Here is a 25488-nt window from a genome sequence, read left to right as displayed (position 1 = left end):
GTCTGTGCCCTGGAATGCCAAGTGACAGAGAAGACTGCTGCTGTACCTCGTCCAGGGGTATCACACAACGTTCAGTAGGATACAGGCAGGCCTCCAGGGCAATGCGCCCATCTCACCGTGCCCAGCTGGCCGTGGGACAGCAACGCACATTAATCAAGCTGTGAAACCAAGCAGTAAGGGGACCTGAGTGACTGTATGTTGGCTGTGTATGTAGCCTCATTCATAAGGTCAGTGATTTGATGCCATCAATACCCAGTTACTCTTGACTCAGAGTCAGCAGAACTGACCCAGAGGAAAAGGGAGCCCAACTCCAGGAGTCCTGCATGCCTGACAAGGCCAAGGCACTGTGTCCCAGGGCTAATGCCAGGCAGCAGGCAGACCAGATAAAGCTGCCTCCTTTTCAAAATACATGAGCCCTGGGCAGGAGACAGCACAAGGCCGGAGGGTGGGCATCCTATGCAGATTGTGCCTCCCCTGGGTCCTTGATGCCTCCCTTCCAGAAACTGCTCACTGGCTATTTCACTGGGAGCCACTCCTGCTCCCTCTTCCTCCTTACCCACACCTTAAATACGTAAACCAAAAACTGAGCCCATTGCCATCGAGTCCATTCCGACTCATAGCGACCCTACAGGACAGAGTAAAACTGTACCCATTGGGTTTCCAAGGAGTGGCTGGTGGATTTGAACTGCTGACCTTTTGGTTAGCAGCCAAACTTCTACTGCACCACCAGGGCTCCAAAATACATAGGGTGAAGTGAAATTTGGAAGCTTCCTCAAAGCAGGAACAGTGGAGGTGGCCCCTGAAGAGGGGCTGCCAACCCGAGGAAATGAGGTTTTTAGTCAACTTGCAAGGAGGGAAAGTGCAGAAGGGTGGGCTGTAAGGAGCCCCAGGTGAGGGTGGGGTGTAAGGAGCCCCAGGTAAACAAATAAGAGAAAGCCCTAGGTCTGGGTCCTACCTGGAGGCGAGGGGGCTGGGAGAGCATAAATGGGCCATTGTGCTTTAGGAAGGGGCACAAGAGATCTGGAAGGAGGGAATGAGGAAGGCAGAGTGCTGGCCTGTGCACCTCCGCCAGAAAGCCTTCAAGCTGTAGCCCAGAGCCTCCCAGTCAGGGGGCCCCCAAGGGAGAAGGCTTAGAACCCTCTGGGCTCCCTTATTTCTTCTTTTTTTTTCCCTCATTTAGCTAACACTCCTTTCCAAGGACCAGTTACAGGCAGTCTCTCCTACAGTCTTCCTTGAGGCAAAGGTCAAGCCTCCCAGCCTGCTCACCTGGCCTGGCTAGTCACCCTCCCCCACAGTCCAGGCTTATCTCTCAGGCTGGCCTTAGTCATCTACCCATTCCCTCCACCAAAGCCCTCCTCCACAGACATCTGAGCTGTGCTGCCTGCTCCTGCACCTTTCCCTCTCCCTCACCCAGCTCAAATCCCGACTGACTTCTCTCAGCCTCCAGGTCCCAGAGATTGTACACACCCCACCATTAAGTCACGGGAACTCAGAGACAACCCAGATCAAAGCAACTTGCCCAAGGTCTCATGGGAGTTGGGCAGGGCCAGATTAAAAAAAACAAAAAACCCAAACCCCTTGCCTCATAGTGACCCTATAGGACACAGCAGAACTGCCCTATCTGGTTTCCAAGGACAGCCTGGTGGATTCGAACTGCTGACCTTTTAGTTAGCAGCCATAGCTCTTAACCACTAAGCCACCAGGGCCAGATTAGGCACAAGTTTTCAAAGTCTCCCTGTAAACACCTTGAGGGCAGGGCAGATGTGTCTGTTCATAATATCCCCTGGGCCTGTAATCAGCATACCAAGAAAGGTGGCTGAGCAAGGTAAGGTCTGTGATCAGGTGAGCTAGTGCTGGGTGGCGAGACCCCAGTCAATGCAGTGACTCTCAGGTGCTCAAGGGTGGGCCAGATGATTACAGAAAGGGAGAGAGAGATATGTTCCTGCACAGAGATCTGCCCTGCACACAATAGGAGCCCCCTCCCCTTTGAGATTCCTGTGGCCCATCCTGGCAATCACCCACCATGGCCAGAGAGTTGATTCCAACTCATTTAGGAGAGAGTAGAACTGTCCCATAGGTTTTCAAGGAGCGGCTGGTGGAATCCAACTGCTGGCCTTTTGGTTAGCAACCCAGCACTTATCCACTGTGCCACCAAGTCTCCTTGGCAATCACGGTAACAGTATTTCACCTGGGGAAGGGCCTGGGGGTGCCCTAGGGGATATGCCAGCCCCACCCCCTCCCCAGGAGCCTAAATGACGACCACTGTCTCCTTCCACCACCAGAGAGGGCAGAGCTCTTGTGGGTCACCAGAAACCGGCCCAGGGAAGTTGCCACGGAGATGTGTAGGATGAGTGGGGAGGCAGGAACCCAGCCCCCTCACCCTCTTTTGGGAAGGTGGCCTATAAATAAGCCAGGAAACAAACACACAACACCCGCATGCCCCTCAGGGGCAAGTGATGTGTCTTTTCCAACCATCTGTGGGAGAGCAGGCCCAGGAAGGGAAACTGGGGGAAGAGCTGAGATCTGAGGGGTTGCACAAGAGATAGGATTGGGGGCCGAGTAGCGGCCTAGTTCCCAAAGGCACAGACTTCGTTCTCCGAAGGATCCCCCCGCCAGGACCTCAGAGACGCTTGTCGCCCGCAGAGAAACGGCTGTGACAATAGCAACTACAGGCAGGGTTGGACTCGTCGGCTTTTGGGACACGGAGTTCGAAGGGCTGGGAACCCGCGCACATCTCCAGCCTCGGCGCATCTCTACTGGGAAGGAGCAGAGCCCGGTCCCCGAACCCCCTCGGGGCGAGCGGAGCCACCCGGAGGGATGAAGGAAGCCAGGGAACAGGCTCGGTGCAGCCGCCAAGAACTACAGAAAAACTTCGCCAGCGCACGGCTCCTTTCAGGACCTAGTCGAGCGTAGGGCAGGGCGCTGGAGCAACACCGGCCCGGCAGCCGGGCCCCAAGGGTGGCGTCCCGGGTGAACGACCCCCTTCCCAGCCCCCTGGGTTCCCCCAAAACACTTTTTAAAACTGCGCCAAAGAGAGATCATCCCTCCCTGCGCCCCGGGGCTAGTCCTGCCCAGCCAGCACCTGAGCGCAGCCAGGGACCGGGCAGAGGGCCCGGAGCGGGCAGCAGCTTCCCTTCGGTGGCCCAGCGAGCCCGGACGCAGGTAACCCGACCTCCCAGGCCAGGGCCGAGAGGGCGCCGGCTCCAAGGCGGGAGGGGGCGCCCCGGCTGCGGGGGAAGTTCCGCACTCCGGTAACTTCCCGGCCCCGGGGCGGTGGACCCGGCCGGTGCGCGTCGCCGCAGCCCCGCGAGCCCGGAGCCCTCGGCTGCCGCTTACCTGGCTCCCGGGGGCCGGCGGGCTGCGCATCCCCTGTCCGGCCGCGGGTCGGAGCGCCGCAGAGAGGCGAGAAGCCGTCGGCGGGCAGAGGTGAACGGGGCAGCCCGGCGAGAGCGGGGAACAGTCCGCGCTGCGCGCCGCCGCCGCTCGCACCGCTCGGCCCCGGTCGAAGGTAACGGCCCCGCCCCCACCGCGCCCGTTGCTGGGAGACCCGCGTGGGCCGAAGGGCTCTTTGTATCAAAACGGCGGTGACATCACGAGGCGCTCCGCTGGGGGCGTGGCCTACATGGGGGCGTGCCCCTGTGGGGGCGGGGCTGGAGGAGGAGGAAGCGGCGGCCTGGGAACCCGACACGCCGGGGAGGCGGGGCCCAGGTAAACCCGCCCACCTAAGGTAGGGGCGGGAGGGCAGGTGCTGAGGCGGTGCCGACCAATGGCCGCACGGCCGAGGGGCGGAGCTTAGGCTACTCCGGGCGCGCCTCGGGAGGTGGAGCTCGCCTAGGCCCTCTCGAGCCCGCGCTCGCTGCAAAGTTGGTGCCGTCGGGTCTCTGGGATTCGGGGAGACAGAGTTTGTAAGCTCACCCTCCTGCCAGGTAGCGCTGCCCTCTCCAAAGCCGAGCCACTCTCACTGTACGCTGTCACCCGCACTGAGAGATTCCGGCCAGGGCTCCCTGGCTCACATTTGTGCACCCGAACTAAGACCTGCCAACCCCCAAGTCTGGGATCTTCTAAACTGATTTTCATCCCGATTTCGACTCACAACTTTTCCAGTCTTTTCGTGTAAAGTCAAAACTATCTTATCAATCCAGAATCACAAAACAACCAAGCGACAACAAAAAGAACTAAAAAACAGAGGAGAGGACCCCTCCTGCTGAGTCCTACTAATTATAATTTAAATCAGGGAAAAGGTGCCCCTCCATCACTCTTCTCCATGATCCCGATTAAAGGAAGGCCAAATGATGTGATGAAGCTAAACCAGTGGGCTGCTTTGCCTCAGACGGGCCCCGCGAGACAGACAGGGCCAGCTGGGAATTTGTTTGCAGGTAGGACACTGGGGAGAAAGAAGGTAAGAGCAAAGAGCCAGAGAGAGCGGCAGAGAAACTGTGTGTGTGCGTGTGCGTGTGCGTGTGTGTGTGCGTGTGTGTACCATGGTGCTGGACCAAAGCACCCTGGCTGCCTTTGTTGGCCAGTGAGGGCACAGGGATGGCAAATATGGCAGGGGACTTATCTTCCTAGCTGTCTGGTTCAGGGAGACATGAAGCCACCTTTGCTTGTCTCTGAGGCAAAACAGCCCACCAGGGCTCCCAGGCCTGCTGGGTACTTTCCAGAAGGAATAGCATTAGCTGCAGAAGTTTGGGGGGGTGGGGGGATAGTCCTGATCTAGGCTGTGTGAGAGGGGAGATTGGAGGAGTGGGAGTAAGGTGAACTCCACTCCCCGACCCTCTTTGCCTATTCCTTGTGGTTCAGCAACCTGTGCACAGAAGGCGCAGACTGTTTCTTACCCTCCTTCCTGCCCACTCTCACGGTCCATACACACAGAAGCAGCAAACAGCCTTGCTTTGGAGTCAGACAGACCTGGGTTTGAATCCTGTTTTCCAGCTGTGTGTCCTGGGACAAGTTATTTAACGTCTCTGAGACTCAGTTTCTTCATGTGTAAAATGGGAATGGCACAGCCTACTTCATGGGTTGTTATATACTTAGCACAGTGAGTACACTTGGTTTAGACATTTGTCAAAGGTGTGGTGAATGAATGACCCCATGCGCTCTTGACCTGTTCTGTCTGCCTTCCCTGAACCTCTGAGACCTCAGCTCAGAGACCACCCATGAGGTTTTATGGTTGTGGCTGAGTCCAGCAGCTCTGTCTCAATTTCTCCTCTTCACTTCCAAGTCCTATGTTGCCCCTAAGGACTGCTGGGCTTCAGAAAGCAAGCCACATGACAGGACAGTCCAGAACTGGGGAAGAGAAACAGAAACCAAAGTGATCTTTGGTCCTTTGGGTCCTGGCTTTCTGCCAGCAAAGGTCAGCAGATAAAGTCCAACCTGTCAAAGTCTCCTTGCCCCCAGCAGGGGCAGCCTGATCAACATTTTCAGAGATCTATAAAAAGGGAGGAAATCCTGGTGGCGTAGTGGATAAGTGCTATGGCTGCTAACCAAAAGGTTGGCAGTTTGAATCCACCAGGTGCTCCTTGAAAACCCTGTGGGGGCAGTTCTACCCTGTCCTATAGGGTCATTATGAGTCGGAATCGACTCGATGGCATTTTTTTTTTTTTTTAAATAAAGGAGGAGCAGTGCTGGTGGGTGCCTCTTTATTCTTCCCAAGCGGTGTGGACTGGGAGGCATCTCCAGGTATTTGTCCTTCAAAGCAGAGTGACAGAGGAAGGTTACAGATACTAGCATTGGACACTACTGGGTGTGAAGCCTGCCCAGTTCTAAAATGTACCATGAGGAAGTTGTTCGATGTTTCTGAGCCTCAGTTTCCACCTCTATAAAATGAGAATGAAACCTTCCCTCTTTCAGTCGTGAGGATTAAATGAAATGATAAAATATAGGCCTAGTACAATGCCCATTGTGCTGCAGGCACTCGATAAACAGGAGCTCGGTGTGATTACCAGCAGCATTAAGGAGCCTCAGTCTGACTCTGTGGTTATATGCATGGGCTCTCCACCTCGAGGGCTGAGGGTCAAGTCTTGGCTCCAACACCTTGTAGCTGGATCACCTCGGGCAAACTTAAATTCCCAGTGCCTCAGTTTCCTCATCAGTAAATTGGAGATAATAATAGTATGGCTTTTAGGGCTATTGTGATAATAAGGACTCATTAAATACTTAGAAGAACAACAACAAAAAACCCAAACCCGTTGCCATCAAGTCGATTTTGACTCTTAGTAACCCTACAGGGTTTCCATGGAGCGCCTGGTGGATTCGAACTGCCAATCTTTTGGTTAGCATCTGAGCTCTTAACCACTGTGCCACCAGGGCTCCTGGAAAAATAAACAGTAGCCATTATTAATTATCATCATGGACAAGAGGCTAGGAGGACGTGAGGTGAGGATCAGAACCTGAAGCACTTTGTGGAAGGATTTAGGACACTGACTTTTGAGGGGAGGCTCTGACACTTTGCACTAGGGCCCAGGGAAGCAGTGAGAGTTGGTGGGGGCGCGGGGTAGAACTAGAGGCTCTAGCCCAGGCTAGGGCTCCAGAGGGCTTGGTGTCTTTGATTCAAACGAAGGCTTTGTTGTTGTTGTTGTGTGCCATCAAGTCAATTCCAACTCATAGCAACCCCATGTGACAGAGTAGAACTGCCCCACAGGGTTTTCTAGGCTGTAATCTTTAAGCAAGCAGATTCCCAGGTCTTTCTCCCTCATAGGGGCTGGGTAGGTTCAAACCACCAACCTTTTAGTCAGCAGCAAATGCTTAACTGTTGCACCATCAGGGCTCCTAAAATGAAGACTAGGAGAGAGTTATTAGGAAAAATAGCTATGCTTCCCGGGCGCAGCCTCACCTCCAAGGTTTGAGGCCAAGAGAGTTAAGTTGGTTTCCATGGTCCCTTAGCATAGGTATATTTTAGACATCATGGACTCAAACCAGTTTAAGCTAGGAAGACTCTCTGGATTAGCATCTAATGTATTCCTCTCCTCTCCATTTTATAGGTGAGAAGATTGAGGCCCAGAGAGGTCTAGGCACTTGCCTGAGGGAACACAGTACAGTGAGGTGTTAGCAGACATGGGGACTGAAACTCAGGCTACTGAGTACCTGAAACTCAGGTAATGACTGTCCACGCGAGGCCTCTCCTTCGTGCTTTGACTGGGATGTGTTACTGACGAGGGTAAGACAGGCAGGGGATGGAGAGCAGAGGGAAGCTTGCCCAGCACTGCGAGCCTCCTAGACTCTCCTAAGGGTCTGACTTGCCTTTTCAGGAGAAAGACTGATCTCATTAAAATATGGAAACCTTCTCCCAGGGAATGAATCCAAGAATAATCTTCAGATAGCAAGTCACTCTGATTAATTCTTTTTATGTCATGACACCGATTCTGCCGTTGTTGATATGCGAGTACTCCCAAGACGATGGATGCCGAAGCCAAATAGAAACAGACAGAACGTTAACAGTTACATACTCCAGGAAGAGACAGATTTGGGAAACACATGGCCATTTGGTTGGTACAGGTGAGGCCGTGTCTACCTTCCTCCTGCCATCAACATATACGAGTTAGCTCAACGAAATACGGTGTAAAGAGGCAACACTTTGCACGTGTCTGGGGCCATATGGAAGTACTGGCTAAACATATATAGTATTGTTATAACTATAATGGAGAAAGAGCCCTTTTGAGCATTACTGAGGGTTAACATTAGTTAAGCAACTCATCTGTCAGTTGGTTGTACTATGGTGGCTTGCATGTTGCTGTGATGCCGGAAGCTTTGCCACCGGTATTTCAAATACCAACAGGGTCACCCATCGTGGACAGCTTTCAGCACAGCTTCCAGACCAAGACAGACTAGGAAGAAGGACCTGGCAGCCTACTTCTAAAAAAACTGGCTAGTGAAAACCTTACGAATAGCAGTGGACCACTGTCTTGATAAAAGTACCGGGGGATGAGCCCCTCAGGTTGGAAGGCAATCAAAATATGACTGGAGAAGAGCTGCCTTCTCAAAGTAGAGTTGACCTTAATGATGTGGATTCAGTCAAGCTTTCAAGATCTTCATATGCTGATGTGGCATGACTCAAAATTAGAAGAAAGGCTGCAAACATTCATTAATAATTGGAATGCGGGATGTATAAAGTATGAATCTAGGAAAATTGGAAGTTGTCAAAAATGAAATGGAATACATAAACACCGATATCCTAGGCATTAGTGAGCTGAAATGGACTGGTATTGGCCATTTTGAATCGGACAGTCATATGGTCTACTATGCTGGGAATGACAAACTGAAGAGGGATGGTGTCCCATTCATCGTCAAAAAGAACATTTAAGATCTGTCTTGATGTACAGTGTTGTCAGTGATAGGATAATATCCACACGCCTACAAAGAAGACCAGTTAATACGACTATTATTCAAATTTACCCACCAACCAGTAATGCCAAAGATGAAGAAATTGAAGATTTTTACCAACTTCTGCCATCTGAAATTGATCAAACGTGCAATCAAGATGCATTGATAGTTACCGGTGATTGGAATTCGAACTTTAGAAACAAAGAAGGATCGGTAGTTGGAAAATATGGCCTTGGTGATGGAAAGTCTCTGACTTTCCATCCAGTGCTCTCCAAGATAGACATCAGTCATTGGATAGGACTGCAGATATCGGTCCCACCTGGTCAACATTAGCAGGGCTTGGTTCTGTCCACACACAGCGCTGAACATTATTTTTGTTCATCCATAGGATCACCGGCTACTGTCTTTCACATGGAAAAGCCTGCAAACAGCCAGCTGGGACTGTTACACAAACACTTGTCTTCTCTCACCTCCCTCTTTGGAGGTCCCTTGATTCCTCACTTTGAAAGTGTCAGCTGTGCCTGTTAAATCTCAGCTTTCAATTCCTGGGGACAAATTCAACCTCTGATGACAAGCTGTGGCTTAGGAAAGGGAAATAGGTATAAGCAAGTAGGCAGGACCCTGAGGTGCCAGATGTGTCTTGACCCTGAGTAACTCTGGAAAGTCATTCCTCATCTCTCACTCAGGAAAAAATGGGAGAGATCCCTGAGTCTCAGAGCCCCTCCTCCGCAGGGTGGGACAGCCTCGCTGGACAGTAGGGATTGTTCCAGGAGACCTGCAGTGAGCTCGCATCTTCCTGGGAAGAGGAGAACATCCGTGACCACTCCTTCCTCTGCCTCTTCCTCACCAAACCCCATGAAGATGCAGGAGGCTTGGTTCTGGGCTCTCCCCCACTTTCTGAGCTTCCAATTCTTGGAAAATCTGTGGCTTGGACAAGACATCTCTAGGGTTCCTTCCAGTTCTACAACGCTGTGCTAACTCAGGAACAGATCTTGGACCTAGGTGCATGCCCCTTTCCATTGGCAAACACCATGATCGTGGTGACTGTCCTTTGCCAGCGGTGCCCTCAGTGGTCTGGCCCTGGGGCCAGGTTTCCTTGTAACATCTGACTGGAGGCTGAGCAGACAGGGCGGGTCCTGGTCTTATTGACTCTGGAACCCAGGCTGAGTTTTCAGAGATGCCAAGCTCTATTTTTGTCAACCAGTGCACATGTGATCAACGAACGAGTTTTCTTACTAATTCAAACCCAACAGGGGGGGAAATGATGAGAAAACCCTCGTTTCCTCCTTAACAAACATTTCCTCTGACTCATTCAATCATCAGAGAAGAGGAGGTGGCAGGGGCAGAGACCAAGAGGAAGGTCTGCTTTTGCCTTGAATAGCTAAAGGCAAGGAGAAAAACCTCCTTTTCCAGGCACTGCAAACCCACAAGGGCATAAACAACCCTTCTGTCCCTCAAATGCCTCACCTCACCTTCATCATCTCCTCCAGACTCGGGCAGTGTGGACCACCCACCCCAGGTGCCGCAGCCTAGGTCTCTGATTCTCTGTTAACTCAACTGGAAGCTTTTTAGCAGGGCTTTGAACCGGTTCATTCTGGTTCAAACCCCTCCTGAGAATGTGCATTTCCACCCCAGATATACTGAATCAGAATCTATAGTTTAATAAGATCCCCAGGTGATTCTTATTCCCAGCAGCATGGGCATCACGTGAGAACATGTTAGAAATACAAATTCTCAGCAAGGAACTTGTAAGAAGTGCAAACTGGTTCGAAGCCCTGCTTTTTAGGAGTTCCTAAACTGCAGCTGCCCATTGGAATCCCTTGAGGAACTGGAAAAAATTCCAGTGCTCAGGTTGTACCCCATAGCAATTTAATCCAAATGTTTGGTGTAGGATCCAGGGCAGTTTTTAAAGATCCCCAGGTGATTCCAACGTGCAGTAAAGTTTGAGAACCGCTTTGCTACAAAGGCTTGCTGACTACAGTGGGCGTTGGCCTGCAATCACAGGTGAAGGTATCGTTCATTCATTTGCAAATATTTAATAAAGGTCTCATTCATTCATTCATTCATAAATATTTAACAAAGGTCTTCTGTGAGCCAGACCTTGTTTAGGTGCTGGAAATACACCTGTCATCAATACAACGTGTCAGTGCTCATGGAGCTAACATCCTAGTACGGGAAGTTGGACAACAAATAAATAAATGAATAAATAATATACATGCTATACAGAGTATAAAGAAAACCAAAGTAGGGTAAGGGGGTAGGGGGATATTGGGGATCGAGGGACCATTTTCACCCTGGATTTAGCCATGTCATTGTCTCCAAAGTTTACCCTGCGCTCTGGCTAAAACAGCTTCCACCTGACAGTCCTCGAGGTCCTTGCCTCCTGCCCCACATGGCACCCTCCTGCTTGCTTCTTCCCTTCAAGCTACTTCTTCAGGGCGGGGAACCAGCACCCTTGCATGCTCTCAGCTCTGACCCCTCCCTGGCTGTCAGGAAGAACGTCTGCACACAGGGCCTGGGTGAGGAGGGTGATCCATTAGAGATCATTTATGTGGTGACCGTGGATGGATCTGAGGCTTGTCGGACGACTGAGGGGTCATGTGGAACAGCGGAGAGAACCCCAAACGTAGGGTCAGAGGACTTGGCTTCGAGGCCCAGCTCTGCCATTTACTGATGAAGGACAAGTCATTTCACCTTGCTGATTCTCAGTTTCCTCGTCAGTCAAATGGAGACAGCACTTTGTAAGGACTCTCACTAACTTCCTAAGACTGGGATGTGAATTAGAAGAGGGAACGTCCAAGACTTTTGAAGTGTTTTGCAAATATAAGAACTTTAGAAAATTATTATTATTTAAATATTTTTTTTTTTTTAGATGGAGATAAAATCAGAGTGCATTAAAGCTGGAAGGGACCCTGCTTTTATAGATGGGTAACTCAGGCCCAGAGAGAGGAAATGACTTGTCCACAGTCACAAAGCTTGTTAATGGCAGACAGAGCCACACTGACCTTGGAAAGAAGAGGTGGTTGGGAGTAAACTGGGAATATTGTTTTAGTACCAAACATTTTGTCTCCTCTGTATGGAGTGACCCCTCCCTCTTGTCCACTAGGTAAACCCCTATTCATCCTTCATAACTCTGTTCAGGTGTGACCTCCCAGGTGCACCTTCCCTGTCTCCTCTGGTGAGAATAAATTACTCTTTGGCTTCATGACCCCTGTGCCTCAAACACAGCTCTGTTACAGCATAAGGAACATACGGTTGTCAGGATTCGTCTCCCGCCAGACCCCCTGCCACAACGTAATTCCTGAGGTCAGGGTCCATGGCCCTAGTGTCTTCGGAGTTCAGCTCCTAACACAGTGACTGGCACGGGGCAGGCACTTGGGGGATATTTGTGTCCTGGATGGGGCTGAGAATCACTCACACACAGACAGTGGAGAGCTGAGGGCCTGACTGGCTGTGAATTAGCAAGAACCATTTCCGAAGTTCCTGAAACAGGCGTTTGAAAGGAGAGAAACAAAGGTATGAGAGAAGCCTTTGTCAAGAACCAGCCACCCTCTTCCCAGAACATATCAGATCTGAGCTCTGAAGAGACACCCTCTGCCTGATGGGCACCTGGAATAGGGGCCCTGAAACCAAAGGAGACCATTTCTCTGCAGCTATTATTAATAAAGCTGCAAATTATTGAAAGTCTACTATGTGCCAGGTACTTCATTTCTTCAATTTATTTTAATCCAACAATCCTGTAGGGTAGATGGTATTACACCCATGTGACAGATGAGGAAACTGAGGCTCAGGAGTGTTAAGTGACCTGGCCAGAGAGACAGAGCCAAGATTTGTACCCAGATCTGTCTAGACCGTGTCCATGACTCCCTGCTGGCTTTCTTACTGCATAACCAGCTATTGACAGCAACTGGCATTGACTGGGAAACTAATTAATAAAGATGACAAGAGACAAGAAGCATGTGAGGGCCTCATGTGCCTCCCCCCTATCCTGGAGGAGCAGGCATCCAGCATCAGCTTGGGGTCTTTTAGTCCCACCCTGGAGCCCTGTGATTCACCCACATGTACCTCCGCAGTACTACCTGGACAGTGTCCTGTCCTTGAGGATGCAACGACAGCCTGCTTTCCCCAGCTGTCTGGGTTAGGGCATAGGGCTGGGCACCCTTCTGGTGATGACTTGGCTGCTGCCACCTGCCCTAGGTCCATGGCCCAGGGAAACACATCCCAGCATTTCACTGGTTGCCATGGGTGAGGTAAGCAGGATGGGGCCAGGGCTCCAGCGAGAGAGGGAAAAAAGTATTTGTTCCTTCCCAAAATGTGTTTTGTGGAACCCAAGTTCCACTCTGAAAGCAAGAAAGGGGCTCTGGGGTCAAATCAGTGGGCAAAATTCTCCACCCTCCCTTGGAGATGTCACAGCGCTCATTAGCAGGAGAGAAACCTGTCCAGTTCTGTTTTAACCCGGGGCGCAAGGCCATCGCTCCTCAGACAGAAGCCCCTGTCATTTAACAATGCAAGGATCCAGGGTTCCATGAGGAGCACACTTTGGGAAACAATGCACAGGGCCCTTCATATGTGTTAACCCCCTTCATCGTCCCTGCACACACCCAAGGCAGGAGTTACTGTCGTAGCAAATGGCTACACAGTACTTAATAAGCAACGGGCTCTGTTCTAAGGGCTTCATGTGTTACTAACTCATTTGATCCTCACAACAACCCTATGAGGCCAATAACATCCTCATTTTACAGATGGGGAAACTGAGGCTCAGAGAGGTTACTCAAGGACATAAAGCTAGTAAGTGGAGAGCCAGGATTAAAACCCAGGCAGCCTGGCTCCAGAGACTGTGCAGTCAACCATTGCCCTATGAAGAAAGGGAGGCTCAGGTTGGTAAAATAATTTCCTGCAAAGTAATCCTAGTAAGCCAAGACCAGAAGCCAGTGTCCTGTCTGTAAAATGGGTCCAGGTGGGGCTGCAGGAACCCACACCCAGCTCTTCTCACTCCAAGCCAGGCTTCTTCCTGGTCCCCACAGCTCAGCACTCAGGCTGCGTCCTCTGCTGGGTCACCCCAAACCCTTCCCACAGCTGTTGTGGACCTCAGCCTGCCAACCACCTACTCTCAGAGGCTCTCCAATAGGGTGGCCTGAGGCCCTCTCAGCCCCCCTCACCCACAGTCACTGCCTCCTCCTCACAGTCATGTGGGGGCTCCCCACACTTCTGTGCTCAATTAGGCCCTACCCTAGGGACACTCTGGCGGTCATTAATCTCAGTGCTTTAAATCCCCTGAAAGAGAAAAACTTAGACAAGGATGGCAGTAGATGATCAAGACTTTGTATCTTTTTTGGATCAGAAGCACCTATACTGAAGGGCTTATCATCCCACTATGGAAGCAAACACAAACCCCGAAAAAACCAAACCCATTGCCATCGACTCAATTCCAACTCACAGCGACCCTATAGGACAGAGTAGAACTGCCCCATAGGGTTTCCAAGGAGCTGCTGGTGAATTTGAACTGTAGACCTTTTGGTTAGCAGTCATAGCTCTTAACCACTGCACCACCAGGGCTCCAAAAGCAAACACGCTTCCCCACGATGGCCTCCTAAATTATCTTAGTGATGTTGGAATGAAAAAGCACCCAAACCCCACAACAAACAAGCCTCTCCACAAACCACAGAAGCAGGCTGTGGGTTCTGCACTACGGAGAAGGTAGTGGGGCCTGAAGAGATGGGCAGTCAGGTGGGCTGGTCCTGAAGCTGGCTCTCCACAGGGCCCAGTGCCTCTGGCTCACTGGGGCCTGCCTGGGACGAGCCAGGCCACCACTGAACAAACAGGCAGCCTCAGCAGCAGACGGGCTGGGCTCCTGCCTCAGGCATACAGTATCTCCTTTGTGGCTCTCCTTCCACGGTTGGACTGGGCTGGGCAAAGGGAACTAGAGGTGGCTAAGCCCCAGGACACTGAGCCAGTGTTCCTCCCACTTAGGAGAAAAACCACAAGCCAGCAACAGCTCTGCAGCCACAGCCTGGGCAGGCTGAAAGAGCTGCTGGTATTCAGGTAGAAACTAGAGAGGCCTTGAAGCCCAGAGGAGCCCAGAACAGGGAGAAGGAGGAAGGGGCGGCTCCCTGGGTGCCCTAAAAAGGAATCCTTTCTTACAGACCAGGTCCCCTGCCATCCTCACCAGACCACAAGGCCACATCCATGGGGTGGAGTGCTCAGGCACCAGACAGGCCAGGTTCGAGCCCCAGCTCTGCTATGCTACTTACTACTTGTGAGCTTGTCCAGTCCTTCTCAGCCTCAGTGTCTCAGTGAATAGGGATAATAGTAATAATAGTATCCGTGATATAGGGTTATGAAAGAGCCAGAAAAAACAAACCCATTGCTGTCGAGTCAATTCTGACTCATAACGACCCTATAGCACACAGTAGAACTGCCCCATAGGGTTTCCAAGGAGCCCCTGGTGGATATGAACTGCCAACCTTTTGGTTAGCAGCTGTAGCACTTAACCACGACACCACCAGGGTTTCCTATAGAGGGGCAGGGACTGTTAAGTGAACTAATGAAAGAGGGTAGTTTGCACAGTGGCAGCACAAGAAATGTTTTTATTCCTACTATTTCTATTACCTACTGGTCTCTGAACAAACCATGTCCTGACATCTTTGCTGTTCCCTCTACTTGGAATGCTGCTCCTTGCACTTTTTCCATCTAGTGAATCCCAGAGCCCATGGTTTCAAGTGAGCTTTGCGACTGGGTGTGAATCACACCTCTGCTGTTTGCCAGTTGAGAGACCTTAGGTTAAGTTGGTTCTCCTTTCTCCTCCTCTCCCCTCAAATCTCTAGCACCTCTTCCACACTACTCACTCATACCTGGTCACCATGCTTAATGGAAGAAATCAGAAGAGCTGTGTTGCCTCTTGTCCACTGGCACCAGTGCCTGATCCTCTGCCTTTCTTCTGGTCCGATTCTTTGTTCAAAGATGGACCCTTCTGCCGGGCCTCTGGATCCCACCCCCTCACAAGTTCTTCGTTCTGCCAGTCCCTCAACACTACCTTCTACAGTGTCACTTTCGCCTTTTCTAGTAGATAATCTCCTCACCAGGTTATGCCTGGTTTTAAAAATTTCTCCCTAAATATCACAGCAGTTGAAATGCATCAACTAGAGTGACATGGATCCTCATCTGCCCCGAGCTCTCACCTTCACTGCACTTGACCCAGTTGAGCTCTCCTTTAACCACTTTCTTAGCTTCGCATTCAGGATGCCCCACCCTCCTGGTTTCCTCCTGCTTCCCCAGTAGTGAGGCTCAGCCTCTGGTGCTGGCTTCCTCGCCCCTCCTCAGCTCTACATGTTGCTGTGCCCTGTGGTGCAAGTTCTCTTTCCTTCTCTTCTTTCCTGGGGGATCTCATCTAGTCCTGTGGCTTTAAATTCCATCCAAGTCTAATGCTTCCCCAATGTAGATGTCCAGCTTGGACCTCTTCTCTGAACTTCAGACTATTATTATATTGATTGCCTGGGCAGGGAGTTTACTGGAGAGTATCTCTGGGGTCAACAGCATGAGGGCATGAGGGAAGCAGGATGGGGCAGAGGGAGGTGTGGGGCTGCAATGCATCAGAGGTTACATCCAAGGCCTCAGCCAATCCCATGGGAGCTCTGGAACTCGAATGGTCTTTCCAAGTTGTCCCAAAATGAGGCAAGGGGCAAAACCCTTGTATTGCCACATGGACCAGTCATAGGATGCAGGCTGCCACCAGGAAGGGCCTGTAATCTTGGGCAAAGCAGCCTGCTTTCTGAGGAGGGATTGGAGCAGCCAACAGTCACCACAGATGGGAGAATGAGGGCCTCAGACTTAAAGGGCATCTGGGCAGCACACTACAAGATGTCTTCAGCTTGATGTCTAATAAGTGCCTCAAAGTTAATATGTCCACAGTTGAACCACTGAATTTCCCATCTAAACCTGTTTTGTCCCTCACTGCCCTTAGCACAATAAATGGCACCAATATTCACCAGTGGCTCAGATGTAAAGGAACCCTGGTAGTGCAGTGGTTAAGCACTCAGCTGCTAACTGAAAGGTCAGCAGTTTGAACTTACCAGCTGCTCTTTGGGGAAAGATGCAGCAGTCTGCTTCCATAACGATTTACAGCCTTGGAAACCCTATGAGGCAGTTCTGCTCTGCCCTATAGGGTTGTTTTGAGTCAGAATTCGACTTGAAGGCAATGGGTAGCTCAGATGAAAACCTCGCAATAGTCCTTTACTACTCCCCTTCCTCCACACTCCACATCAGTAAGTCCTTTCAGCTATAACAGCCTGACCACTTCTCACCACCTGTCCGTCACCATCCTAGACCAAGTACCACCGTCACTTCCCTGGATAATTGCACGGCCATCTGACTGCTCTCTCTGACTCCAGCATTGTCTTCACGCACAAGCCACGGGAATCTCTTTAAAACACCAAGCAGATCCTGTCACTTCCCAACCGGAAACCCACATCCGGCCTCCAACGGCACCTAGAACAAACCCCAAACTCCTGACCTGTGCCCTCAGGCATCTCTGCCTGGATCCTCCTTCCATTCTGCCCCCTCCCCATCACCCACTCAGCCCCCTCAGCCCTCTTGCTCACACCAACCAAGTCTTTCCTACCTCAGAGTCTTTACATCCACCCCACCCCCATCTTCACATGGCTCCATTCCTCACCTCCAGCAGGCTCTCCATTCCTCACTTCCAGCAGGCTCTGCTCACATTACCTCCTGAGAGCAGCCTTTTATAGAGAACACCCCCCCCAACACGCACATACACTCTAACTCTTCACTCTGTTTAATTTCCCTCACAGCACTTTCTCTACCTACAGTTACATTACTTACTTTCTTGTTTGCTTGCCTTCTCCCCTGAGATTGACTTCTTTGAGGGAAGGGACCTGGTCTTTTCATTGGCAGTTGTATGCCTGGGCTACGTACATATTTGTTGAATAAGTGCTTGGCTGAGCCTCATGGGTAAAATGGGACTCGTCATGGGGACTTGTGATGAGGTGCACACAATGGAGGCATCAGCATAGTAGCTTTTATGACGGTTACGATGTTTTTTTTTTTAATGGGTTTTATGATGACTCAGGAGCCCTGGTGGCACAGTGGGTAGGTGTTTGTTAATCAAAATGGCGCCCGTCCGAATCTACCAGCCGCTACTTGGAAACCCTATGAGGCAGTACTACTCTGTCCTATAGGGTTGCTATGAATCAGAACGGACTCAGTGGCAGTGGGTTTGGTTTTTGGTTTGGTGTGATGATTCAGATTTCAAGGCCCACTTTGGCAGCTGGCAGCTCCCAACACCTTGCCCTGACCCCCTGGGGCAGAATTAGCTGCTTTTTCACCAGGTTCCTTGGTACCCTGCACAGCTTTAACACGCATCGCAGGACACTGCACGCAGTTCTTTGTGTCTCCCTGCCCTGATAGGCCAGCTCCTCCGGGCAAGGACCTTGTCCTATCTCCACCCTCCCTGCTTTACAGCTGTGTGGGGTTCTGAGTAGAGAAGGAAGGGAAGGAAGGAGGGAAGAAGAGGCTCTGATCAGAAGGGTCTCAGATCTCTGAGCCCCAAGCACCAGCTACCTGGCATTGGATCCTAATGAATCTGACCGTCTCCTCCTTCCCACTCCCCCACTCCACCGGCCCCTCGTGACCTGAATCTACTGTTTGCCTTTCCAACTTCCCTGGCAGCACTGAGTGCAAAGTGTAACAGATCAGCCCAGCTCACCCCAAATAAACCTGCTCTCTGTCCCCTTCCCCTTCCTGGGCCCCTCCTCCATGGCTGCAGAGCCCAAGCTGCCTCTAACACCAGGCTCGGGCAGACAAGAGCTGGCACGCTGACCCTTGAAGGCAGGCCCTCCACTTACTGGCTTGCAAAGGCTGGTTTCAGCTCTGGGCATTCAACTACCTTCATTAGAATGGGCCCTGAGAGCCAGGCAGGCACTGACCGCTCAGCTCAGGGCAGATTCTATCACAGCAGGGATGAAGGAAGAGAAAAACAGCGGTAATGGAGCTGACTTTCTCCAGGCCACCGAGAGGGAGAGGGGTGTGTGACTGGAAGAGGCTCGAATGGCCCCACTCAGTTCCCTAATCCCCAGAGCAACCTGAGAAGAGAGGTGCTGTAAAGCCCATCCTGAGTCAGTGGACCAAACTTAGCATCAGAATGGCTGAGATAAAAGAGAATTAAATCAGAGAGAGAAAGATTACACGTGGGGGGTTGGGGTGGTGGGGAGAGGGGAAAGGAGCGCTGAGAAGAACCGGCTTTCTGGAATACAAGAAAACTAGAGGCAGAGGTACTGCTTAAGGACACCTGCTTAAATCTACTTTCGTCCCCAGACCAGGAAGTGACCCAGAATCCTCACAGCTGGCTGTGTAAAAACATTCCCTTAGGCCTAAATGCAGAGATCCGAAGTGAATACATCTGTAAAATGAACATAAGCTTTGAGTATAAATGGGTATTAGCATAATAAAAACGGAGCTTTCAAGATGGGGGTGGCAGCATCCCCCACAGCAACATGTCCTTATTAGGGACTCTTGGGGCCGAGGGAAGCTGAGCTGCTGCAGCTCTGTGTGACCACCTGGCTTCCCTAGATTCTGTTGGCTTGCTGTGGAACTGGGAACTTATCCTCACCCTGGAGTTTGTGAGTTTGGCGAGTGGGGGATGGGAGGGCTGTCTCACCCATCTCTAATCCCCAGCAGTGCTGCAGTGGGGGCAGAGGTGGCAAGGGTAGAAGCCCCAAGCAACTTTGTTACTTACTGGCTGTGTGACCCTGGGCAAGTCTCTTAACCTCTCTCTGCCAAACTTTCTCAGCCTGTAAAATGGGGACAATAATAGCTAACATTGAGAGGCGGAGCCAACACGGCACCCTAGTCAGAAGCACCAAGCTGCTGTCCCTCTGTAGCAAAGACCCGAAAAGCTAAGCAAAACAGATACAAACGTCAATCCTGGAACCCTAAGCATCTAACAAAGGGTAAAGAACTAGATCAAGCACTGAATGGAAGAAGAAACTGACAGAGCAAGGAGAGCTACAGAGTGGAGGTTCCCTGCTGCCATCTAACGTGAGCTTGGAAAGCAACCACCAAGGACCCCAAGCAGGGAGTAAAAAAAAAAATTTAGGGGAAGGCAAATTCACCCAGCTCCCAACAGGTGATACAGCACCCGGTAATAGGAGATATGAAAGGGAGTCCTTTGGTTAGAGAACCAACAACAGACAACGACTTGAAGCTAGTACATAGGACAGCAACAACCAGATACCAACCAAGGTAATGAGCTTTTAAGGATAAAACAAAACTAAAAGATTTACAACAGGGAACCAGAGACGTTGATCTGGAAACAACAACATCAGAACAATAAAAGAGGGAATAAACGGTGTAGGTACAGAACTTTCAAATGGAGAGGAAGTCAAGGCGGTACCAAGTAACAAAAGACTGGTTCGAACTTAGGGGGATAAGGGTAAATTTCAAGGTAACCACAAAGAAAGTTAACAAACCTACTTGTCAAAATAAAGAAGAAAACCAAGTCCCAGTAAACACAAAAACGAAAGAATGACAAGAAAATCCACAAACAAAAGGAACTCAGCACAGGAGAGTAAGAGGAACAAAGAAAACGTCAGCACCACAAAAAAAAAAAAACTACAAAATGACAGCAATAAACTCATACCTATCAATAATCACACTGAATGTAAATGGCTTAAAGGCACCCATAGAGAGACAGAGAGTGACAGAATGGATTAAAACAACAGGGCCCATCAATATGCTGTCTGTAAGAGATGCACCTTAGGAACAAAGACGTAAATATATTAAAAATCAAAGGATGGAAAAAAATCAAGCAAACAGCAAGCGAAAAAGAGCAGGAGTGGCAATACTAATCTCAGATAAAATAGACTTTAAGACAAAATCCACCATAAAAGACAAGGGAGGACATTGTAATGATTAAAGGGACAATCCACCATGAGAACATAACCACAATAAATATCTATGTACCCAATGACAGGACTCCTAGTGGCACTGAAAAGAGAAATTGATATTTCTACAGTAATAGTAGGAGACTTCAATAATAGCTAACATTTACCCCACCCACCCATTGCCATCCAGTCAATTCTGACTCATAGCAATCCTATAGAACAGAACTGCTCCATAGGGTTTCCAAGGCTATAAATATTTATAGAAACAGGCTGCCACATCTTTCTTCCGCGGAGTGGCTGGTGGGCTTGAATTGCTGCCTTTTTGGTTTGCAGTTAAGTGCTTAACCACTGTGCCAGCAGGGCTCCTAATGTTTGTATAGCACTTACTATATGGTTCAGTTCAGGGCCCTGGTGATACAGTGGTTAAGAGCTCAGACTGCTAACCAAAAGATCAGTAGTTCAAATTTACCAGTTGCTCCTTGGAAACTCTCTGGGACAGCTCTACTCTGCCATATAGGGTCGCTATGAGTCAGCATGGACTCAATGCCAACAAGCTTCTTTTTTTTGGTTATATGGCTCAGTGGTAGAATTCTCACTTTCCCTGCAGGAGACCTGGGTTTGATTCCTGGCCAAAGCAGCCACCACCTGTCTCTCAGTGGAGGCTTGTGCGTGCTGAACAGGTTTCACTGGAGCTTCCAGACTAATGTGGACGAGGAAGAAAGGCCTGGCGACCTACGTCTGAAAATCAGCCAGTGAATACCTTACGGATCACAGTGGTCCAATCTGCAGCCGATCGTGGGGATGGCACAGGACTGGGTAGTGTTTCATTCTTTCGTGCGTGGCGTTGCCATGATTCAGGGGCTGGCTCCACGGCAGCTAACAACATTGTTGTCAGGTCTTAGCCAAGCACTTCATACATACTAACCTATTTAATCCTCACAACAACACTGTACGATGGCATCACCATCCTCATCCTACAGGTGAGAGAACAAAGGCACCAAGAGGTGAAGAAACACGTCGAGGTCACATAACTAGTAAGTGGCAGATGTGGGATTTGACCTCGGGCCGCTAGGTTCAGGGTTCATGCGCTTAACCGTGACAGACACTGCCTCTGAATGCATCACCTGGGAACCACTGTTGCCAGGTGCTTCAAATAAATGATGCTATAAATGAAAGTAGATTATTCGGTGTCCCGTTTACCCCGTGGCTCAGCGGAAAGCAAATCCTGAGGGGCTGGGATTCCCGAATGGTAAATGCTGATGCAGTAGGGGAGAGGTCCCCAGCACAGGCTGGGGCTTTGGGACCAGTGGGGAGAGTCCACAGCAGTGATTCTGGAAGTCCGATCAGGTGAGCTTGCTAATGATACAGACACGCAGGCCCTACCCCGAGATCCTGAGGCAGTGGATGGCACCCAGGAATCTGCATTTAGCACTGAACCAGTGGCTGAGGAGTGAGGACTCTGGAGCACTGACCCTAGTTCCTTCCCAACCTCTCAGTGCCAAGAGGCTGGGGGAAAGCCTCAGACCCAAAATCCAGGAGAACCAGGTTCTAGTCCAGTCCGTTGGGCAAGTCCTTGGCCCTCTGCAGCCTCAGTTTCCCCATCTGTAAGATGAAAGCATCTTACCAGTCTCCATGGACTCTGCTCTCTGAGGCCACTCTGAGATGCTAGGCCTGCCCAAGCCCTGGCTGAAAATAACCAACCGCCCCCCCACCAACCCGCCCCTCCAGTTTCTCTATTCTCTGTAATGAGGCAGCCGTGATGTTTCTATTTGATTCTGGGCTCCCAGAGGGAGGAATAAAAATAAAATAACTATGACAATAACAGCTGCTCTGTCATGAGTGGGCCCACGCAGTGGGAAGAGTGCCACCAACCGTGGCCAGCACGGCCAATTTCTGCTGTTTGATCAGCCCAGGAAAGCTGGGGGGTTCCCCGTACTGACAGCCGGGTCTCCTCTCAGTCACATCCTTGCACACACACACGGGCAGTCATTGAGCCTGCTGCAGGCCTGGCAGAGGAGGAGAAACAAATGGGAGAAGGGAAAGGTATGTGCTGGACTGCTGGTGGCCTCCAGAGGGGCTGGGGGTGGTGGTGGTGGGGAGACTCAGGATGCTTCTGCTCCACGGAGGCTGAGACTGGGCCAGCTGAGAGCCCCGCCTCTTGCATCTGCCATGTGGGAGGAGAGCCCTCAAGGACTCCAACTCACTCTGCTCAAGTGCCCACCCCATGCCAGGTGCTATTTGGGGCTCTGTCACCTTCTATATCTCATTCAATCCACACACCAATCTATAGAAAGGAGCCCTGGCACAAGGGTTAAGCCCTGGACTATTATCCAAAATGTTGGTGGTTCAAACCTACCCAGCAGCTCCATGGGAGAAAGACCTGGCGTTCTTCTTCCATAAGTATTGTTGTTGTTGGGTGCTGTCCAGTCAATTCCAACTCATAGAGACCCCACGGCAGTTCTACTCTGTCACGTGGTGTCACTATGAGTTAAAAATCAACTTGACCAAAAAAAAAAAAAAAAAATCAACTCGACAGCATTTAACAACAACAGCTGTTATCCCACTTTGCAGATAAAGGAACAGAGGCTCACAGTGACAAGTGGCAGGGCTGGGGCTCCAACCCAGGTCCACCCGGGGTCCCCTACACTTTCCATTAAGCTGAGCCACCTCCCAGCAGGTGCTCATTACATAATGGGATGAGGCTGGGTGGTTAAAATGTGTTATCATCCCTCCTTCTGGTTTTGATGGGTTAAGTGCTAATGGCTTAAGCTTTACTGACTTCAGAAACTGTCCCAGCCGCCAGCAGAATCAGAGCAGAGCAGAGTAGAAGTGGCCTAGTGATCAGAACCTAATCCTTGAGGCCAAGGCTTTGGTTTGGAAAAAATTGCCAAGGAGGTAGTGTGGAGGTAACAACTATGAGCCCAGAACTGTGAGCTGACGTTAGGAAACAGCCCTGGCTCAGGCTTGGGAGAGTCCCTTGTTCTCCCTGTGCCTCACTGGGGCTGTTCCAAGACCTTCAGTGCCGCCCTGCAAAGTTTCAAGCTGATATTCCCAACCCCCTCTACCTGTCCACCCAGCCACACAGCCATCTTCCTACCTCCTTCTTTCAAACACAAGCCATGAAACAGGTTATCTGTCCAAGGAGAAGCCCAAAGCTTCTCAACCTTCCCTGCACATTAGAATCACCTGCACAGCTTTTAAATCTGTCAATGCCCAGGTCACACTGCAGACCAAATAAATCTGAACCTGGTGGTGGGGGACCCAGGCATGGGCCAAGCTGGAGAACCAGTGACCTACATCAGTGCGGCTCAAACTTTAACGAACATAGGAATGAATCACCTGGGATCTTGTTAAATTGCAGATTTTGATTCAGTCGGTCTGGGTGTGGCCTGAGAGTCTCCACTTCTCATCTCCCGGGTGATATCCAGGGACCGCGTGGGAATATTAAACCAAAAACCAAAATGCTCAGTAAATATGGCAATGGCAGGACTGGTGGTTCAGCGATAGAATTCTTGCCTCCCATGCAGAAGACTGGATTTTACTGCACAGCCACCACCTCTCTGTCAGTGGTGGATTGTCTGTTGCTATCGTACTGAACAGATTTCAGCAGATCTTCCAGGCTAAGGTGGACTAGGAAGAAAGGCCTGGCAATCCACTTCTGAAAATCAACCGATGAAAACCCTATGGATCACAAGAGTCCCATCTGCTGTAGATTACAGGGATGGCATAGGACTGGGCAGCATTTTGTATCATTGTGCACGAGGTCACCACAAGTCAGGGGTTGACTAGACGGCATCTAACAACAATGAACACAGAGGTGGTAGTGGCTCTTATCTTTGCACTTTGGGGACTGGCTGAAGGGTCTGTGATGAGGATGAAGATGCAGACAGTGGATGGTGTCTGACTGAGTCAAAGGCCAGGCCCAGGCTTATGAAGGACAGGAGCCTTTTGGCCCCACCTGCATCTCCGTGGCGAATGGCCTTGAGGTATTTATCAGGTAGGTGGGGCTGTGAGGCTGGTGGGGAGGCGGTGTGGGTATCGGAATGCCTACCACATATCAGCACAGTGTTGTTCTTTACTAGCAGGGCTTCCAAATGATTAGTTCAGGTTTGAGCCCCTCTGAGAACCTGCATTTCTAACAAGCTCCCAGGAGATGCTAATACTGCTGGTTAGGGACCAGTTCTGAGAGAACCACTAGTAGAGCAGTGGTTCTCAAAATTTAGTATATGTAAGAATCATCTGGGGATCTTATTAAACTGTAGGTTCTGATTCAGTGTATCTGGGGTGGAAATGGAAACCCTGGTGGTGTAGTGGTTGAGAGCTCTCCTGCTAACCACAAAGGTTGGCAGTTTGAATCTACCAGGAACTCCTTGCAAACCCTATGAGGTAGTTCTACCCTGTCCTATTATAGTGTTGCTATGAGTTAGAACTGACTCTTCGGCAATGGGTTTGGGGGTTTTTTGTGGGGGGAGGGGTGGAAATGCAAATTCTCAGTGGGGCCCTGGATAAAACACATACAACTTTGTGAAAAAATAGTCCCAGAGAGAAAGAAAGCCACCTGCTACCACTCATCATTGAAGATGAGAGAAAATAAAGAAGTCCAAGAAAATAATGGTTCTTTGCCAGAAAACAGAAGTGAAGTAGTAATATTTATAGCCACCAATGTCTACTCACTATCAGGCTCCAACACAGCCTAACTCATGCCAAGAGCCGTGCCTATTCCATCTCCTTCAACCTGCACAGCAAGCCTGAGGGACGTACTACAATCATGCCCACTTCACAGACGAGGAAACTGAGGTTCAAAGGGGTGAAGCGATTTGTTCCATCTTACTAGGAAGGGGCTAAGCCAGGATTCAGACTCAGCTCTTTTTGACTCCGAAGCCCATGGCTCAATTGTGAAACTACACTGTCTTCCCTCCCATGAATGGCTGACATTTATTGACCATTTACTTAGTTAAGCCTTTTAAATGCACTACGTTTTTATTTTAACAACAGAGAGACCAGTAAGCCAAGCATCAAACACTGGTCTGTGATACACTTACTTCTCCCTCCACCAGACTCAAAGACTAATTTTTCAAAGGATTCCAGAACCTGAACTTAAAGTGCCCCACCCCCTACAAGTCAAGTCTTAGCAAACGGGTCTGTGCTGGCCTGGTGGGTCTGTACCTGGGGAGGTGGCAGGGTGACCATCCTGCCCAGGCCGGAACTGCTGGCACCTGGTTTTCTTCCCTTTGTGGAAGGCTGGGAGTCACTGGACAGCAGGAAAGAATGC

General features: G+C 50.4%; 1 protein-coding gene across 4 annotated transcripts in view; it reads right to left on the bottom strand.

Moving 5' to 3' along the window:
• RAB11FIP4 (RAB11 family interacting protein 4) overlaps nt 1–25488 on the bottom strand; it is a 119368-nt gene that overhangs the window by 42769 nt on the left and 51111 nt on the right. Inside the window, exon 1 of one of the 4 annotated variants that reach the window (XM_049859666.1) lies at nt 15171–15423. The exons of 1 other annotated variant lie outside the window; for it this stretch is intronic. Coding sequence is in view for 1 of the 3 variants with exons in the window: in XM_049859664.1 (XP_049715621.1) it covers nt 3337–3366 (30 nt within the window). In the remaining 2 variants the exon portion in view is untranslated. Of the gene's footprint in view, nt 1–3336; nt 3585–15170; nt 15424–25488 lie in introns of those variants that run through there. 2 more of the 4 variants (XM_049859664.1, XM_049859665.1) reach the window with 2 other exon arrangements.

Source organism: Elephas maximus, chromosome 19, assembly GCF_024166365.1.
Source record: "Elephas maximus indicus isolate mEleMax1 chromosome 19, mEleMax1 primary haplotype, whole genome shotgun sequence".
NCBI classification, from domain to species: Eukaryota; Metazoa; Chordata; class Mammalia; order Proboscidea; family Elephantidae; genus Elephas; species Elephas maximus.
This window is presented reverse-complemented; position numbering and strand designations above follow the sequence as displayed.